At 41.9% G+C, this 20,484-nt stretch overlaps 1 protein-coding gene and 1 long non-coding RNA gene across 3 annotated transcripts; one reads left to right on the top strand and one right to left on the bottom strand.

Annotated features, from left to right (window-relative positions):
* Positions 1 to 641: 641 nt before the first annotated feature.
* On the bottom strand, positions 642 to 9,430 carry IGFBP1 (insulin like growth factor binding protein 1). The gene is made up of 4 exons (XM_025189758.2): positions 8,994 to 9,430; positions 6,818 to 6,996; positions 3,141 to 3,269; positions 642 to 1,723 (listed from the first exon to the last, which is right to left on the bottom strand). The coding sequence occupies exons 1-4, from the start codon at positions 9,352 to 9,354 to the stop codon at positions 1,592 to 1,594; spliced, it is 801 nt and encodes a 266-aa protein (XP_025045543.2). The 5' UTR covers positions 9,355 to 9,430; the 3' UTR covers positions 642 to 1,591.
* Positions 9,431 to 9,672: 242 nt separating this feature from the next.
* LOC142827254 (uncharacterized) lies at positions 9,673 to 19,335 on the top strand. Of its 2 annotated transcripts, XR_012901854.1 has the most exons (4): positions 9,673 to 9,971; positions 10,241 to 10,362; positions 14,520 to 14,588; positions 17,119 to 19,335. It is a non-coding gene; the product is annotated as an uncharacterized LOC142827254 (long non-coding RNA). The 2 variants fall into 2 exon arrangements; XR_012901853.1 differs by lacking the exon at positions 9,673 to 9,971 and having other exon boundaries at positions 9,981 to 10,362.
* Positions 19,336 to 20,484: the final 1,149 nt, after the last annotated feature.

Here is a 20,484-nt window from a genome sequence, read left to right on the forward strand (position 1 = left end):
GGGGCAAAAACCCTGAGCATCTTTCATTGTCTGGTAATGCCACAAGGCTACAATGGAAGAAGAAAAAGTGCCCACCATCTGCTATTAGGAACCCTTTGGCTTCCAAGAAGAGGTGGAATCCTTAAGGGGTGATTTTTTGTTCAGTATTCTTGCTCTCACCACAGGCCAGTAAACAGCACAAGGAGCCTGTTTGTAAGCTAATACTTTCCCACAACTATACTGCCCACCATGTTTGTCTGCTAAGAGCAGACCACAGTGCAGCAATGTCTAGACTATGGGGTTTTTCCGGGATACCAGAGGTATCTCAGAAAAACTCCGCCACATCCAGGGAATGCATCTGCCCTTCCGCTTTTTTTTGCAGAAGAGTAGAAGTGCTCTTTCAAAAGCTCTGTCTTCCTCCTCCCACAAAGAAGAAGGGCTCTTCCAAAAGAGGTTTTTTTATTTCTGAAATTTGGCCCAGTGTAGACAGAAAAACTATCAGAAAAAGGTACACAAATTGTGGAGCGCAATTTTTGTACCTTTTTCCGATGAAGCTCCATAGTATAGACATAGCCTTCCACTCCTACTTCACTGAAACGATCCCATTTTAACTCCACAGCATAGGATTACAGTATAGTACATCTCCAAAAGCAACAACCAAGCAGCATCCAAAGGAAATTATTTAATAGCTCATCTTAAATAATATGACAATGTCAGCATGTGAACAATTTACACCTCTTAATGGTTGTTCAATATTTCCTGTTATTTTTACAATACATCCAGTGCATATATTTGGAAAATACAAACTAATATTCTCCTGTCAGTATTTCATTATATAATCCAGAGTCAGCACTCTTTAAAAAACAAAACAAAAACAGATTGACATTGAAACAGAGGTGCAAAAGCAACATGATATACAAACAAAATGAGTTTTAGTAAGTTTCTAACCATGTTCTTTTCTAACAGCTTTCTTTAAAAACATCAGTTTTGCAACTGCAATCTATAAATATAAAATACAAAATGCAAGTTTTACAAGCCATTTCCCACTGATATTGAGTGTTATTCCACCTGAAGCTTTTCCACCAGTGCTCTTTCAGAATAGAAAAATGCCTATATTAAGAGCAATATTATCTATTTACACATAAAGTTATGAAGTGTTTGAGAATATAAATTAATAATACCACAGAAAAAAAATACATTTACAGTGAAATAAATAATTCAACAGGTTTACATATTATAGAATCTGTAGAGTACAAAAGTAGTTCATATATAATATAATATATAATATACAAGTAATGGAGCCTGATTCTGCAATCACTTAGACATGTGTGTCACTTTAAGCACATGATTAGTCCCACTAAATTCAATGGCATTCCTCATGGGAGTGAGCATTACCAACATCAGTTTTGCTGATATGCTGGTCTAGATAATACTTAGTCCTACCATGAGTGCAGGAGACAGGACTAGATGACCTCTCAAAGTCCCTTCTGCTCCTATGCTCAAAGTTAGCACATGTTTAAGTACCATGGTGAATCAGCCCTAAATAATGGCAGATCAGGACCCTACAAAAGACTTTGCATGAGCAAACAGAAATGCTGTCATATGTTTAGCCTTATTCTTGTGAACCAAGATACTGTTGGCATTCAGGGTCACCTTTCAATTCAGGAGATCCAGGAATTCTTTTCCCAGTTCTTGGATAGACACACCAACATCCAGCAGGCTCTCCAGCCAGCGAAGTTTCACACTAAATAATGGGGAGGGAAAAAAAAGGACACTAAGAAACTAAACATATTAAGTATTTAAAAATAGCAAATCTAGAAATGAGGAAGCTAAAGTGCACAGACTTTTTGTATATTGTACCCTATTCTTATATAACCTCTAAACCTCCTCACTTATGGCTTAGATTTTAGAAACTATATAGCACCCGGTCCTGTGACCCTAGCTGAACTACGTTGGATGTGATATTTAAAGCAGTTTGCAAAATTCTGCTTGCTGACTTCTCCATAGACAGTCATACATTTCTCCTGAGGGAGGAAGAGGGAAGGCAGAGTGAAGAAACTCAGGGTAAGAACACTGACTCAGGGGCCTGATTCTCCCTCCACTGAAGTAAAGGGAAGTTTGAAAGTGAATTCCAGCTGGTGAGCCTAAGGCAACCACCTCTTTCTGTATTAGGATATACGATAGAGCAAGAAGGCAGAATTGGATTGCATGTGTGTGAGGAAAGGATAAAATCAGGAGTGAAGACTGTGGGTATGGTGTAAATGTAAGGCATGACTAGTAAATTTATACCTAGACTAATATATGTCTCTAATAGTTTTTCAAGGTTACACTAAATCATGACAAATCATCCAGAATTTGACACTGATCCTTGTTTTGCCCAGGAAAAGGTAGATATGGACTAAGTGCATGGATGGAGATTAACCTAAAAGCTGAATTCCTCTTATTATCTGAATATAGTGCTGTGAGTCTTCAAAAAAGGGAAAAACATAACCCATATATATGTTCATGGGTACTGCTGTGAATGAAGTTTATATTATAAATTGTTCTTAATATCCATTTGCAATACATCTCACAATGACTTCTTCAGATTAACTATTCTGTCTATAAATTTTATCAGTAATCTGTTCAATATACAATTTATTTATCTGTATTTTATTCATTGAAGGATAATCTCTCAAAACGTGAAGGATAAAATCTTGGCCTGGTGTTCATGGGGCCAGAACATCACCCAAAGGGCATAGATTTCCTTCCCCTCTAAGTAGCTCTTATTACACAATCACCGTGCTGACTGCAAAGCGTGTTGTGAATAGAGATTAGCTATGAATACCATAATGTTTTAGGAGCATGAAGATGGAGCTTGTTTAAGGATAGGCAGTAAGTTAAAGTACTTTAGAAGGGCACTGTACTACATCTATATATAACAAGAGGACTTCAGCCTCCATTTCTGCCAATCTGAGCATTAAGAACACATATAAGGAGAGAAAAGGGAAATAAAAAAACCAATTTGCTCCTAATGTGAAGCCTTAATATGTTTATTTTCATGATCAATTTATATCCCCTCTAAAAACTCTAAGTTTAGGGATGGGAAGTTTAATGGAAAGTTGGCTGTAGCTGATCACCCACTAGTCACAGCAGTGTGAGTAGGCAATAAAAAAAATTACCTGTTTGCTATGGTAAAATCCATTCTTGTTGCAGTTTGGTAAATAGAATTTGTATAAATCTCCTCCAGTTCTCTCTTGGGCTTTAGCTAATTTATCCAGTGCCCTGTAGAGTTCTTTTTGGCAAGGCCCCTGAAAGAATATTTATATATTCAATTAAAATGCTGCCTTAAAAATATAAAATCCATATAAAATTAACTAATAGGTGAGGCTGAAACATGAGGATTTATGTTCCTAAATTCCCATGCATTAAGATGTTCCCCTTATTAATCAATCGAATTAATGGTTAGACACAATGGTCATGTCATCTTATAAATCAGGATAGCCCTCTTCACTTCAAAGTTGCTGTCCCAGTTTGTACTACCTGAGGATCTGGCCTTATAGTCACAGATATGTATATTTCCTGTATTTTTAATGCACACGGAATAGACTTTTTGCAGAAATGAATACATAATTTTTGTTGCCATCTGCATGTTCCATATTGACATTAGATGTCATATTAAGTGAATCAATGAATTCCTGATACATGCGCAGAACATAATAAAATGTTTTATTTTTCAATTATTCTTACTTAAAAAGTCTTTTCTGGAATGTATTTACAAATAATGATAATACAATTAAATAATTTGACATGGTTGTCAACCAATCCTTCAAATGTACTACTGAACAATAATTTTACAGAAAAGGATCATGTCAAAATAAGAAACACCAAAATCTAGAAAGTGTAAATTGGAGGGTAACATATGGCTAATTCTAACGGCTGTTGATGTTTTTAAAAGCATAACTGTATAAACAAAGAACTGAACAATAGCCAATATGTTGAGCCCTGCATAACTGTGGATATTTGCTTTATATCTGCAGGTACCCGCATCCATGGATGTGGATGCAGATATCCGTGGCTCATTTTTGAAAATACAGATGTGGATGCAGATACAAATTTTGTATCTGTGCAGAGCTCTACCAATATATTTAATGTTGAATAATAGTAAATAGGAATGCTATGACCAAACTAATAGCTTTACTTTAGCAAAACAAAAATAACCTTAGTGTGTGATCCTGCAAAACATTGAAATCCTCATGTAAGCACTTGGGGCCCCAATTCAGGAAAGCACATAGGAAAACATAAAGCTTAACTTTAAGCTTTGAAGTCAATGGGGCTTAAACAGACTCCTGAAAGCTAAGTATGTGGTAAATATGCTGGAGGGCAGGGATAGGGTCCAGAGTGACCAGGAGTGGCCCGAGGTGGCCTGCGGCCTCTGGCGCCCCAAACAGAATGCACAATCGGCGCCACTGCCTGCACGGCTGTCAATGGCACTGTCAATTGCGTGATGTCATCATCGGGCGCCCTGGGTGCCCAATTGAAGGTGGCACCCTAGGCGATGGCCGAGTTGGCCTATATTCATGGGCTGCCCCTGAGAGTGACCTGGACAGATTAGAGGATTGGTTCAAAAGAAATCTGATGAGGTTCAACAAGGACAAGTGTAGAGTCCTGCACTTGGGATGGAAGAATCCCAAGCATTGTTACAGGCTGGGGACTGAATGGCTAAGTAGCAGTTTTTCAGAAAAGGACTTGGGGATTACAGTAGATGAGAAGCTGGATATGAGTCAACAGTGTGTCCTTGTTGCCAAGAAGGCTAATAGCATATTAGGGTGTTTTAGGAGGAGCATTGCCAGCAGATCCAGAGAAGTGATTATTCCCCTTTACTTGGCTCTGGTGAGGCCACATCTGGAATATTGTGTCCAATTCTGGGCCCCCCGCTATAGAAAGGATGTTGACGCATTGGAGAGGGTCCAGTGGAGGGTGACCAAAATGATTAGGAGTCTGGAGCACATGACCTATGAGGAGAGACTGAGGGTATGTCTACACTGCCACCCTAGTTCGAACTAGGGTGGCTAATGTAGGCATTCGAAGTTGCAAATGAAGCCCAGGATTTAAGTATCCTGGGCTTCATTTGCATCTTGCCGGGTGCCGCCATTTTAAAATCCCCGTTAGTGCGGACTCGTTCCACGAGGCGTAACAGTAGTTCGAATTAGAGAGCCCAATTCGAACTACCTACTCCGTGCCACGTTTAGCCACGAGCACGGAGTCCGCACTAACGGGGATTTAAAAATGGCGGCGCCTGGCAAGATGCAAATGAAGCCCAGGATATTTAAATCCCAGGCTTCATTTGCAACTTCGAATGCCTACATTAGCCTCCCTAATTCGAACTAGGGTGGCAATGTAGACATATCCTGAGGGATTTCGGTTTGTTTAGTCTGCAGAAGAGAAGAGTGAGGAGGGGGTTGATAGCAGCCTTCAACTTCCTGAAGGGAGGATCCAAAGAGGATGGAGAAAGGCTGCTCACAGTAGTGACAGATGGCAGAACAAGGAGCAATGGTCTCAAGTTACAGTGGGAGAGGTCTAGGTTGGATATTAGGAAAGACTATTTCACTAGGAGGGTGGAGAAGCACTGGAATGGGTTACCTAGGGAGGTGGTGGAATCTCCATCCCTAGAGGTGTTTACATCTCGGCTTGACAAAGACCTGGCTGGGTTGATTTAATTGGGATTGGTCCTGCCTTGGGCAGGGGACTGGACTTGATGACCTCCTGAGGTCTCTTCCAGCTTTATGATTCTATGAGCTATATAAGTAAGGAATACTACTGTTAAGGTTGTAGGACTGAGTTCATTCCATGTCTCTATCCAGTTTAGTTCCACTATCCAGTTTAGCTCTATCCAAGCTATACAAATACTTTGGATTACGCCTTCCAACATCTGTTCTCTGGTGCCCTCAAGTGGTGCATTAAATTACTGATGCATTCACCAGGCTGGTTGCTGTCAGTCAGTGTCAAATGTAGAAATTAATCATTATTCATCATAATTAATTATAAATGCTTTATATGCATCTGTTTAATAGTATTTTATTGTGATCATAAATAGGCAAATGCAAGTAGTTTTAGCAAGTGTTTCATTATCAGTGTCTGCAATTTCTATGTTATAATCAGGTATTTATCATGGGGTAAAATTTATCTCAGTAGAGGGGCTTACATGATACATAAAATATACAGAGACATTTTGCCTTTATTTCTAATTTGCCTGTCACTTAGGCCGTGTCTAGACTACATCCCTTTTTCGGTAAAGGGATGCAAATTAGGCATGTCGATATTGCAAATGAAGCTGGAATTTGAATTTCCCGTGCTTTGTCTGCATAGTGGCGGCTGCCGCTTTTTTCCAAAATGGGGCTTTTTTGAAAAAAAAAAAAGCGGCAGTTTACTTGGGGCATTTTCGACAGAAATGCCCCATTTCGAAAGATCAGCTTTTGAGGCATACAGGATCTGTTGAAATGGGGCATTTCTGGCAAAAATGCCCCATCTAAACTGGCTCTTTTTTCGAAAAAGCCCAGTTTCGAAAAAAAAGCAGCAGCCAGCATTATGCAAACAAAGCACGAGAAATTCAAATCCTGGCTTCGTTTGCAATATTGACATGCCTAATTTGCATCCCTTTACAGAAAAAGGGATGTAGTCTAGACATAGCCTTAAGCACCTGATCAAAACATTTCAAAGACCAAGGGCTATTACTTGGTTGCATACACTAGTGTGAAGTCAATGGAGCCAATATGAAAATTTCATTCTCAATTTTCTGAATTGTAAGTCAAAAGTTTACTAATAAACTGCTACTTGAAAGACTTGCAGGAGAACCTACCTGCTCCTTCCATTTCTTTAGTTCGGTGATTTTCTTTGCTTTCATGTTTTCATAAGCGCTGATGGCGTTCCAAGGCATAGACTCTTCCTGGCCTTTAGGGAACCTCAGATGATAGTTAAACAATCGATCTTGTGTTATTTCAGTACTTTCTGGAGGTGCATCCTCAGGTTCCATAGAGCCTATATGGAAACAACAGTAACAGTCGGGTAATAATCTTTGATACAGTAAACTTCTACATTTATTTACCCAAACCAATAAAAGGAATATATGAAAACTTTGTGTATCACAATAAAATACACCCTCATCATAAATTTGTGTTAGTACAAATATGGCAGCGTTAATTAGTTAATTAGTTTGTTACCTTTTACACTGTAAATCACAAACATGCTGGACCCACACTCCTGGAAATGAATGATCTCACCCTACCATGGTATGCAAGTGCAGGTTGTGGGCTAAACTAGAGGAGTCTTAAATCAAAATTGTAACTACAGTAATTTAGAGCCTTCAGTTGTGTGAAGAGGTGTGGTTTTTAATCATAGAAGGAATTGCTCCAAACAGGGACCTATGACATGTTTCAGGTTAGTCCTGAAGTGTCTAACAATGACATAATTCATAGAGCTAGGCAACAGATCTGTCCAACATGCAGTACATCAGCTAAACAAGAACTTGTTCCAACAGTGAAGCACTCACACCCTGACTCAGCAAGGTACCTGCACCTAACTTTAAGAATATGTACAGTTCCACTGAAATCAACAGAGGTTGTTATCACTCAATGGAACTACTCAAATGATTAAAGTTAGGCATGTGCTTAAGTATCTCATTGGAACAGTTAAAAAAATCCTGAAAAAATAGCAATTACAGGTTGGACCTCCCTGGTCCAGCACCCTCGGGGCCTGATGGGTCCCAGATGAGGGATTTTGCCAGACAAGGGGAAGTCATTTCTGGACCCCCTGCTGCCATGCCCCCACCTGACCCACTGGCCTCCCAGCTGGCACCTCACCTCCTGCTAGTCCCGCTGCCCTGCCGACCCCGCTGAGCAGCCATCGCTGCTCTGGGACCTACAGGACAGCCATTTGCCACCGATCCCTGCCCCACCGAATTACCGGGACTCCCAGATCCACTGGGCAGCCATGTGTGTACCTCCCAACCCCGCAGAGCAGACCTGCTCCCATGCCCTAGATGGGCCACCATCGGCTAACTGCAGCCCACTGTCCTGCCAACTCTACAGGGATCCTTATCGCTGGCCCTTTACTGGGACTCTCTGGTCCTACAACCTCCGTGCCAGACCATGGATGTTCCCAGATCAGAGAATCCCAGTTAAGAGAGTTTCAACTTGTAGTACTTTTCCTATGATAATATTTTGGACACATTGAGGGGGGAAGAAGACTGTAAAAAATCACCCACTGGCCCATTGAACCAGAATTTCAATCACAAAAGTTGCTGATATTCTGCAATAATATCAAATGCATCTCTACTTGTAACACTTGAACAAATTGTGATTGCTTTTGCCCTGCATGCAAAAATCTTATATCCACTACCATCCCGGCCCATTGTTATTACAGGTTACATTTTTCACTAGCATCTGACCTGGTCAACTATGCCCTAAACAAACAAACAAACCAAAATCAATAAATTACTCGGACTCCCTTTCCAAAGAGCTTTAGCTGATTCTGACTCTTCCTCCACCAAGGTTTTGTTTTCTCCCTTGTCTTGCCTTCTCACCTGGATACTGTCATAAGCTTGTCTCAACTTTGTAAGGGGATGTGTGTCAGGGTGAGTGGCTCAAACTATGGGAAACTTTTGCTAGGAAAAAAAAATTGCCAGTTTTTCTCCCACCCCCATTTTCCAGCTACATTTTTAACTTTTCTAAGTTTTCAGGCCAGCTCATGGCTGGTCATGGTCAATGCCCTTCCCCTTCAGTGGTGCTGGAAGTAGGTGTACCAGGTGCCGTGCCGCGCCCCCTGGTATGAAGAAGTAATAACAAACACCAAATACATGGTTTCCAACAGCAGCACCTCCCCACTATAAAAATTATTCTGGCACCTGCTCTCCTATCACAGTTTATTCCTTGCCCCATGCATCCTGTTCCCTCAGGCTTTAGTTCTGCATAGCACCTGCCACAAGAAGACAGACCCAACACCTGGAGTAGGTGCAGGGAGACACCACATTGATATACCTGCAGCCTCTGCCATCCGCATCCCTTCTGCATCTGCTGTTGGCAGGCATGCCGCTTGCCCATGGGTGAGAGTATACAGGGGTCTGAGGTCCCCTGGCTGCACCTGGCAGCTGAGCCCCTGGCCACAGCGTGCGGTGTATACCCCGCAGGCCTCCCCCATCTGGAGGGCACATGTCTGGCAGCAGCCACAGCCTGGCTGATGGGCCCTCTCTGGGCAACTGGCAGCCACCGGTGGACACAGCGCCAGCTTCTCCTCCGTGCAAGGGGCACAGTGCAGCGGCTGGAGGGCAGCCCCAAAGGCGAGGCCAGGGCTAAGCAGCAGCAGCCAGCAGCCACAGAGCAGAGCCATCCTCGTGGTCATGGCGGCAAGGAGCACCCAGTGGCTCCAGCTGAAGAGGCAGGTTTCTTACCAGCCAGCCCAGCCTGCGTCCTTTATGTCCTGATTTGTCTGCCTATTAATCTTTAACCCCAGGTTAGCTATTAGCTGAGCGGGAGGGTTGGAGTAGCATCCTTTCATTGGTAGCTAGGGTCTCCTGCCTCTCTCGCCCCCCTGCCGGTCTCCTCCACCCCCTCAGTCCTTTATTCATTTTTCTCTTTAAAGTTGCAATCAGACTTTTATTTTTTCTGTCCTGCCTCAGTCTGCTTAGAAAACAGGTGTGGGAGTGAGCAGAGGGGAAAGGGTTGATGGGCTGTTTTGTTTTGTTTTGCTTTTCTCTCTGTCTACTTTTATTTGCCACCAGATGTTCAATAAAAGATTTCAATGTAAAAAGGAAGGAGGAGGGAGCGGGGGAAAACCCCTTGATGCAGAAACAGCTGACCTAATAATTCCACAGCAATGAAGGAGTCAGGGAGAAAAAAAAAACCAAACCCCTTGTTTAATTTTCATCATGTGGCTTCAGGTTACGAGGACACAGACATACCAAGCGAGAGGTCCCGAGGGCAATAAAACAGGATCTGGGTACTACTGAACGCATACACGTAGGAGCTCATGTCATTAACCTGTTTGGAAAGCTTGTTTAGCCAAGATTGTGTTGATTTCCTGGGGATGTGCTCAGTTTCTGCTGCTCTTTGATGCAAGTTACTGGGGTGGGGGCAGGATATCTCAGCCATGAGCATCTGCTGTTGTGGAAAACAATGCTTGTGAAACAGAGAAGAAATGTATCTTTCCTGCATCTCTCAGCCACTTTGCCTCTCCATCTCATCTCGTCTCATCTCATCTGACATTTGTTTTCTCTTCTTGCATACAGAGGTTGTGAAGGAAAATAGAAATCACAGTAAAATGCTACAGGAAAATGCTACATTTCATTTGCCCTATATCCTAGCAGACTTGGAATAGAAAATTCCTCAAGAAAGTCAGCAGCTGCAGTGCGTAAGTGAAACAGTTTTGGTTTTGTTCTCTAAATTGAAGTCCTCTCCCCCCTCTGCTCCTGAAACTTTTTGAGATTCATTTTGCATGAAACAAAGTGAAATAAAGATGCATTGTACTGTGAATTGCTGGGCATTGTGTCCTTTGGTCTTGTCCCTCATTTGCATATGGAGGGTTATATTTTCAAAAGCAACTACTAATAAAGTACTCAGCTTGACATATGTTGATAAGGTATGATTTTCAGAAAATACTAAGCACTGACCCTCTGAAAATCTGGTTCCTTTTAGGTATTATCAGTTGCATAGGCCAAAAGTCAAAGTATCCCAAACCACTTGCAACACTTGCAAGGCAGAGTGTCTCCAGTGACTATAAAAGTGTTAGGCTATGTCTAGACTGCAAAGAAATGTCGGAAAAAGATATGTAAATTGCAAATCGCAATTTGCGTCTCTTCCTTTTTTTTTTTTTGGAAGAGGCTTTTCCGAAATTTGGCCCGTCTACATGGGGCCAGATTTTGGAAAAACCTCCTCTTTCAGAACATCCCTTCTTCCTCATACAATGAGGAATATAGGGATGCCGAAAGAACGCATCTGCTTTTTCGGAAACTGTTCCAAAAAAGCAGACGTATTCCTAGTACACGGCATAGTTTTTCCAGGATACTTCCGGTATCCCAGAAAAGCTCTGCAGTGTAGACATAGCCTTATTCTAGGTTTACATTGATGGAAATAGGAGCAGAATTTGGCCCAAAGCCATGGCACAGAAGTTCCATAGTAAAAGCACAGCACTGGCATCTTTTCCAAGTCTGATGCTTATTTTCTCACGAGCTTATGAATTCTTTTCTGCCAGCAAATCTTGCACAGAAAGATGCTAAGGAGGCAGTGTTCTGGGAAAGGAAAAACAAATTTATGAACATTCTTGAAATAAAACTAATTGCTGGAAGTGATAAAGCCCCAAAGCTCATTCATACATGTTATTGCTTTGGAGTGGACTATTTTGTACAGAACTAAGTATAACTACTGACTGGCGAGCATCAAGAAACTCCTGCACATCAAATGACTATAACACATATTTTAGCAATCCTAATTGCAATCTCAAATAAATTCCTTCAAGTGAAAAGGGGCTATGAAAGAGGGAAATACTTTCACTACAACAATGTGCAGCCTTTTCTGAAAAGTTTTGGGTTTTTTTAACTACATTTTTAAGTGAACGGCTTAAAGGAAGAACATGCTAATGCACATGTTGTAATCCTAGTTTGAGCATTACTGACAATAGGTCTGATTTGCCAAATTCTAATTGAAATCTTAATTCTTTCAAAGTTCCTTGGTGTCCTGGTTCTTGGAGTTTTTCTTTGATTCATTGTATAGATAAGATACAGCTGGGAATATCTGTGCCAGATTATATTTTTTTCTATTAGTTGGGAGTATTTGGACCTGGCATTTGTTCAGACTCACCTCTAATGCTGAGCACACAAAAGCATGAATTATACAGTATCCTGGGGGATTTTTTTCTACAGTTACTGGGGCACAAAGCTACAGGCCTGCTTCTCCACTGCTTTGCATCTTCTATGGTCAGTTACACCTCTGCACAGAGAGGGTAGTGCTCTAGTAAACCAGATGTTGCTTGGTTTTACATGACTGCACAGGCTCAAGGTAGCGGGGAATCCGGTCTAACTATCTTTTATTATGTAAGTAGTTTGCTTACTTTAGAACAGAACAGAACTACCTAAGACAGATGTAATCAATGAAGTGATGCTAGTGCAGCTGTTTATATATGCACTGTTTGATGTAATACTACAACTTCCCAACCCAACCCACATCCCTGACCTTGACATAGCTTTAAAGAACACAAACAGCGCAGATAAGAGTTATCGGATACAAAAAAGTGTTCACCATGTAAAATTGTGTTGACTGAAACCTGTTGACAGTATTTTTAAGGTCTTTTTACTAGTGCCATCTTATCTGACCACTCATCATGAAACAGCACATGAATCACCGTCTGTGCACTGGCAATCACTCACCAGTCGCTGTCATTTCATTCCGAGATCTCATTTTGTATGATAAAAAGCTAACTTTTTTTTTTCAAAAAAGAAAGATGAGATTAAGGTGATCCATGAGGGATCAGTGCTATGTTAGCCTTCCTTCAATGTATGGAAACAGGCAGGTGATTTTTACTCATCCTTTTATCCTAATTAGCAGAAATTCAGCTGTTTTGTAAAATATTTTCCCTGCCATTTCTGCTGTCCATTCCCCAGGCAGTGAAATTATTGTTAGAACTCAAGATCAATATTGCCTCTAGAGGGAAATTATACGTTTAATATCCTAAAATGGTCCTTACATACGAGAGAGGAGCAAATAATATTTATTCCAGTGATTCTCAAGCTTTTTTTATAAAGTAAAGTACTCCCTTTAAAAAAAATTATAAGTACCCTCCGTACCTACAGTTTTCAAATGCACAATTTTTTTTCTACCATTGAAACACATTTGTTTAAACAAGTTAATTGTAGCTGGGTAGGCGATGAAATTTTTGGGTGTAAAAAGTACAAAAATAATAAAGCACTGTAAAACGTAAAACAAAAATTCAGTTTTCTCCAAACTTCAGTTGTGTTGCATACCCTCAGACTTCTCTCAAGTACCCTAAGGCTGTGTCCAGACTGGCCAGTGTTCCCGGAAAATCAGCCGCTTTTCCGGAAAAACTTGCCAGCTGTCTACACTGGCCGCTTGAATTTCCACAAAAGCACTGACTTCCTACTGTAAGAAATCAGTGCTTTTTGTGGAAATGCTATGCTTCTCCCGTTCAGGCAAAAGTCCCTTTTGCGCAAAACTTTTGCGCAAAAGGGCCAGTGTAGACAGCTGAGATTTGTTTTCCACAAAAAAGCCCCAATCGCGAACATGGCGATCGGGGTTTGTTTGTGGAAAAGTGCGTCTAGATTGGCCATGGATGCTTTTCCGTAAAAAGTGCTTTTGCGGAAAAGTGTCTGTGACAATCTAGACGCTCTGTTCCGAAAATGCTTTTAACGGAAAACTTTTCCGTTAAAAGCATTTCCGGAAAATCATACCAGTCTAGATGTAGACTAAGTGTACTCGTAACACTGGTTGAGAAACACTAATTTATTCGATGAACTTTGCCCGCTTTTCTGCTTGATAAACCTGTTTAAAATGATTTCCACCAATTTATTCATTATTCAAAGTATTTATCAAATGATTTCTATGAATAATTGTTGTTCTATAGATTGCTCACAAGTGGTTTCTTACAAGGGTCTGAAATTACATCTATTGTTGGTAAACATTGATTAGATTCAGGGGTCCTATCGTGTTGTTTCTGTACTCTGAATGGATACCTGCAACACTTAGGACCCATCTCCATTAAACACTTAAATCAACCAATATTAGGTCAATTTGCAGACACCACAGTAAATAACTGTTGGCTACATCTATACTGAACCCTTCTTCTGCAAAAGCTTATGCGAATGAAGAGTGGAGTAGAATATTGCCATGCTTCATTTGTATAATTAATTAGGGGCTGTTTTTGTGCAAGAGGCTTCTGTGCAAAAAGGAGCTGAGTAGATGTCTCCTTTTTGCACAAAAACCCCCTCTTGCGCAAGAGCTGTTCTTCCTGAAAAAATGAGGAAGAATGGCTCCTGCACAAGAGGGGAGTTTTGTGCAAAAAGGAGCCGTCTACACAGCTCCTTTTTGCGCAAAAGCCTCTTGTGCAAAAACGGCTCCTAATTAATTTTGCAAATGAAGTGAGGCAATATGCTAATCTGCACTTCATTCGCATAGGCTTTTGCGCAAGAGGCATGCAGTGTAGCCATAGCTGTCGTGTTATATGGCCATACTACTTGCCTTGGGTCAGTGGTGTGTGTCCTCACCAGGAGTGCTTCCATCTACCTCAGAGGGGCAGTGAAGGGAGCTGAGATCCCCCTTCCTCGGCTACGCTGGCAGTTCCCTCCTGGAAGTTCAGCTTTCAGGCTCCCAGAGGTCTGCCCTTCCCCTTCCTTGTTCCCTGCTGGGAATGGGGGAAGCTGCCCAGGGCTTCTCGCCTTCCCATTCCCCACCAGCGGAGGTGAAGCCGCTCAGGGCTCCTCACCTCCCTGATCCCCACCTGGAGTGGGGTGTAACTGCCTGGGCTTCTCTCCCTGGATCTATTCTTGCTCTGGCTTTCAGGTTCCAGGGAAAGTGAGGACAGCTCTGCTCCAGATGCCAGCTATATTGACAAGAGAGCTAATAACCAATGTAAGTAACTCCATTTCTACACAGATACTGATTCACCCTAACTACACCGAGACCAACAGTTCTCAAACTGGGGGGCCCTGAACCAAAAGGGAGTTGCAAAGGGTTGCAAAGTTACAGTATTGCCACTCTTACTTCTGTGCTGCCTTCAGAGCTGGAGGCCAGAGAGCAGCAACTATTGGCCAGATGCCAGGCTCTGAAGGTAGCGCCCCACCAGCAGCAGTGCAGAAGTATGAATGGAAATACCGTACCTTGCTTCTGTGCTGCTGCCTTCAGAGTGGCTGGGGAGAGCTGGCTGCTGAGTGAGGGCCCAGCTCTGCAGGCAGCAGTGCAGAAGGAAGGATGGCAATACCATACCATGCCAGCCTTATTTCTGCACTGCTGCTGTCAGAGGTGCTGCCTTCAGAGCTGGCTCCCGGCCAGCAGCCATTGCTCTCCAGCTTCCCAGCTCTGAAGGCAGCACCACTGCTTGCAACAAGGCAGAAATAAAGACACCTGTAGCACAAAGCCCACTATAATGATCTTGAAAACCCCAGCTCCTTTTTGTGTTAGGCCTTCTACAGTTACAAGACTGAACATGTTTGGATTTAAATAGCTGAAATCATGAAATTTACAATTTAAAAAAAGCCTACAGCACTGAAATTGACCATGAAATTGGAAGACTCCTCTAAATTGTGCTACCACATGGTCATACAGCAGCCTATTAAGATCTGTGCAGGTGCTCAGCCAGGGAGAAATGCCTCCCACCCCATCCCCAGACTGCTGCTGCTGGGGGAGAGGAGCCCTTCTCCCAGGCAGACATGCCATGGATGGGGAGAGGCGCCTATCTCATGGCCCCAGCCCAGGAATTGCCGTAGTGAGGAGAGGTGTCTCTCCCCCAAGCACAGGTGCTGCTGCAGGGGGAGAGAGATGGGGAGAGTTTTCTCTGCCTACCATAGACCCATGTTTCTACCTCAAGCCCCTCATCCGGAGCCAACCCCAGAACCCTCACTCACACCTCACACGCCAACACTCTGCCCCAGCCCAGAGCTCCCTTCCACACTAAGCTTCTTGGCCCCACCCCCTGCTACATGAGATTTTTTATGTGCACCAATAGGGAGGTGAAGTGTCTAATTTGTCCCATGTATGCGTGGAATTATTTTTGTTATGTGCACCAATAGGGAGATGATGTGGCACACATCACCTCCCCATTGGTGCACAAAACAAAAATCGTCCTACATACGGATGGGAAAAATTAGAAGGAACCCCGCCTGCCAGCACAGCAGAATGCGGCAGCGCTCTGGCAAACTCTGACACTGAAAGTGAGCAGTTCCGAGTGGCAGCAGTAGCAGTAGGAAATTGGATTTTTTTATCTTAATTTTTTGTTTAAAATATGTATCTATCCTATCTGGGAGTTTTTAATTGCTGGGCATTGACACCTGAGCAACTAACTCCTTTGCTTTCCCCACCAGTGGGCCTCTCTCTCTCTCCCTAAGGTCACTGTTATCTGTCAGTACATAGGCACTTGGACTGGGCAGTGTGTAGAGTAGCTTGGCTATGGCCACCTGGGTAGTAAATATTGAGAGCATAGGATGTGGCCTTGAGCCTCATGGCCTGTGATTCCAAAGCCCTTTGCAAGAGCTGCTTTTTTTTTAAGGTTGAAATTCTATGCTGGTCAAACAAACACATTCATCCCGGAGTTATTTTCACAATGTAAACTCAGTAGCTCTTTCAAACACGCATTAAAGCCTCACCTTCAAATTTTAGTTTTGCACAGTAATAGGAGAATTGTATAACTTAAAATAAAGCCAGAGTTCATACAGGGGGGCTGGTGCTGCCAATGTTGGGGAAGCCCTGTCTTCTCCCAGCTGTGGAAAAGACCAATAGAAACAATACGGGAAGTCTCAAAACCCTGGTGCATCATGAGGCAGTACAGTGCATCACCCTATGGTGGCATGGTGAAGATAGGCTCTAGAGGTATGTCTAGACTACATGACTCTGCTGACAGAGGCATATAAAATAGGCTACCCGACATAGTCAATGAAGCGGGGATTTAAATATCCCTGGCTTCATTAAAATAAAAATGGCTGCCGCACTGTGCCGGCTCAGCTGATAGTCAGCACAGCACGTGAATCAAGACATGGATCGGTCGTCAGGGGAAGCCTTTGTCGACTGCTCCCTTATGCCTTGTGAAATGAGGTTTACAGGAGTGGTCGACAAAGGTTTCCCTTGTCGACCAATCCGCGTTTTGACATGCGTTCTGTGCTGATGATCAGCTGAGCCGGCACAGCACGGTGGCCATTTTGATTTTAATGAAGCCGGGAATATATAAATCCCTGCTTCATTGACTATGTCAGTATGTCTAATTTACATGCCTCTGCTGGCAGACACGTGTAGGCTAGACATATCCTAAGAAGACTTGAGCATCTCCTTTGCTGCATTGATTTACTGTCCCGGGGAAACTGGTGAGCAGGAGGAAATACAAGGAGGGTCACCCAGAGAGGCAGTGGACATCATGTGACAGCACCCCACTGACCAATTAAAATTTTGGCAGGAGTGTAGGGGACAGCGCTCCTCCTGAATCCTACCATAAGTCACCTATGGTCCCATGCGCAGCAGTGTGACTAGAAGCACAGGAACTGCCATACTGATTCAGACCAGAGCTCTGTGTGATGTGATGTTCTGTCTCAAGCTGTGGGAAGCACTTTATACTTCAAAAGACGGTCTGAGAATTACCTCAATGGACAGAGACCCTGCCCATCGGGAAAGCATCTGCCAAACCCCATCAGTTAGTGGTTAATTTATTCTGCTCTGCCGTATGTCAGAATGACCTCTTGAAGACCTGAAGAAAAGTGCTGTGTAAGCTTGAAAGCTTGTCTCTGTCACCAACAGAAGCTGGTGCAATAAAAGTTCTTACATCACCCACCCTTTCTAGCTTATCTGCATTGACTAATCTCATTCACCATATAGGGCAGGGGGATATACAAAGTAGCCTAAGGGAGGTAAATGACCATTGCCCATTGAAATTCAGTAAGATCTGAGCACCTAACTATCTTGGGTCCTTTTATGAATGCTGCTAAACCCTTTTCCTCAGAGATATTTTCAGCAGTGAGTCCCACAGGCTGATGTTATGTTTTGTGTCCTTACAGTTTTACATGTGTTGCCTTTCAATGATATTAACCACCATGTTCTTGTATTTGGAGGAATGATAACTAGAAGTGTAGGATTTGTCTTCCCTATACAAGTTATTATTTTTTGAATGTCGGGTTGTCCAGGCGTCTCCTTGATAAACTAACCAAATCTCAATTTTCTCAGCCTCTTCTCACACAAAATTCTATCTGTGTCTTTCATCACTTTTGTCACCTGTCTCTGGACACCTTCTAGTGCATCCATATCATTTTTCTGAAATTTCAGATATAGCAGCCACTTTTACAACCCGAGGGCATAGGCCAGAGAGAATTCTGTTTCCCTTCTGTTCCATGGAGAAGATCTCTTGAACAAAGTACCTATGCTGTGCACTGGAGACTAGAAATTTTGCATTATGTATTTTCAGACTCACAATCTTCTAGTCTACTAGAGTTCTTTGAGAGGGTCAACAAACATGTGGACAAGGGGGATCCAGTGCATATAGTATACTTAGGTTTCCAGAAAGCCTTTGACAAGGTCCCTCACCAAAGGCTTTTAAGTAAAATAAGTTGCCATGGGATAAGAAGGAAGGTCCTTTCACAGATTAATAACTGGTTAAAAGACAGGAAATAAAGGGTAAGAATAAATTGTCAGTTTTCAGAGTGGAGAGAGGTAACTAGTGGGGTCCCCCAAAGGTATGTCCTGGGACCTATTCTATTCAATTTATTTATAAATGATCTAGCGAAAGGAGTAAACAGTGAAGTGGCAAAATTTGCAGATGATACTAAACTGCTCAAGATAGTTAAGACCAAAGTAGACTGTGAAGAGCTACAAAAAGATCTTACCAAACTAAGTGTTTGGGGAAAAAAATGGCAAATGAAACTGATAAATGTAAAGTAATGGACATTGGAAAAAATAATCCCAACTATATATACAATATGATGGGGTCTAATTTAGCTATAACTACTCAAGAGACAGATCTTGGAGTCATTGTGGACAGTTCTCTGAAAACATTCACTCAGTGTGCAGTGGCAGTCAACAAAGCAAATAGAATGTTAGGAATCAATTAAAAAGTGATAGAGAACAAGACAGAGAATATCTTATTGCCTCTGTATAAATCCATGGTATGCCCACATCTTGAATACTACTTACAGATGTGGTCGCCTCATCTGAAAAAAGGATATATTGGCGTTGGAAAAGGTTCCTAAAAGGGCAACAAAAATGATTAGGGGTTTAGAGTTGGTCCCAAATGAAGAGAGATTAAAAAGGACTTTTAGCTTAAAAAAGAGGAGACTATGGGGGGATATGATAGAAGTCTATAAAATCATGACTGGTGTGAAAAAAATGAAGATAGAAGTTATTTTCTTATTACCACAATATAAGAACTAGGGATTACCAAATGAAATTAATAGGCAGCAGGTTTAAAACAAACAAAAGGAAATTGTTCTTCACTCAGTGCAGAGTCAACCTCTGAAACTCCTTGCCAGAGGATGTTGTGAAATCTAAGACTCTCAAGGGTTCAAAAAAAAGCTAGATAGATTCATGGGTGTTAGGTCCATCAATGTCTATTAGCCAGGATGGATATAGGAATGGTATCCCTACCCTCTGTTTCTCTGGAAATGGATGACGGGAGAGGGATCACGTGGTCATTCCTTGTTGTGTTTGATCCCTCTGGGGCACCTGGTATTGGCCACTTTTGGCAGACAGGATACCGAGCTAGATGGATCTTTGGTCTGACCCAGTATGGCCTTTCTTATGTTCTTATTTCATTAGCTCAGTTTTAATATAATCAGAATCTGGTTCCTGATCCATGTTGAGGGCTACGTCTACACTGAAGCTCTATTTCAGGTATCAGAGGTATCCCAAAATAGCTATTCCACATCTTTTGAGTGTTCCCATTATTCTGAAATATACTGGGCTCGCTATTCCAACAATTCTATGAGGACTAAGGGACATTTTGGAATAGCGATTTATTTTGAAATAAATGCTGTGTAGACAGCCCCAAGTTTCAAAATAAGCTATTTTGAAATTTACTTGAAATAAGCTACACAATTTGCATAGCTCAAATTGCATAGCTTATTTCAAGCAATGGGTACAGTGTAGACACATTCGTTGATATCAATTATTACTATTTGCCACCTTAAGTGCTAAAACCATGACACATTTGTGTGGAGTGAGGAAGCATTCAGCATTGATGGAGTTAACCCAATCTGTTCATATATTAAAATCACACTGGCAACTTGACTAAATGTCACACGAATATTTGTCTGCCCTACTGTATAAATAATCGGAGCCATTAGTCACAGGGATCACATAGAGTTACTGAATAAAAAAAAAGAATCAATATCATTAATGTATAATGAAATAAAACAGAAGGACAAGATTAGATTGTTGAGATACTTTATAAAAAGAGGGCACTCAGCTTTCATCTTTCAAAAGCAGGTATTTAATTGCTTTCAATAAATGAGCACTTTCTCTCCCTCTGGGACTGAACCAGGACAGGTGACCTTTGGTACAGAAAAATAACAACATTTTAGTGACCTGAAATCAGTGATTTAGACCAGCTTTTCAAAAGTCCTTAAGCACCTAATGGGATGTTCAAAAGCAGATTCATAAGGAGCTCTGCTGTTAGGGGCTAAATGTGGCCCCTAGTGATTAGTTAGTGGTTGTTTTATGCCCGGAAGTGTGAATTTATAAAAACAAATATTTTAAACCTATTTAAAATAATTGCAGACATTCTCATTCCATAATAAATGTCAAATATTTTTCAAAGCTTACAAATCCCTAGGTCTCA

This window comes from Pelodiscus sinensis, chromosome 2 (genome assembly GCF_049634645.1).
Source record: "Pelodiscus sinensis isolate JC-2024 chromosome 2, ASM4963464v1, whole genome shotgun sequence".
NCBI lineage: Eukaryota > Metazoa > Chordata > Testudines > Trionychidae > Pelodiscus > Pelodiscus sinensis.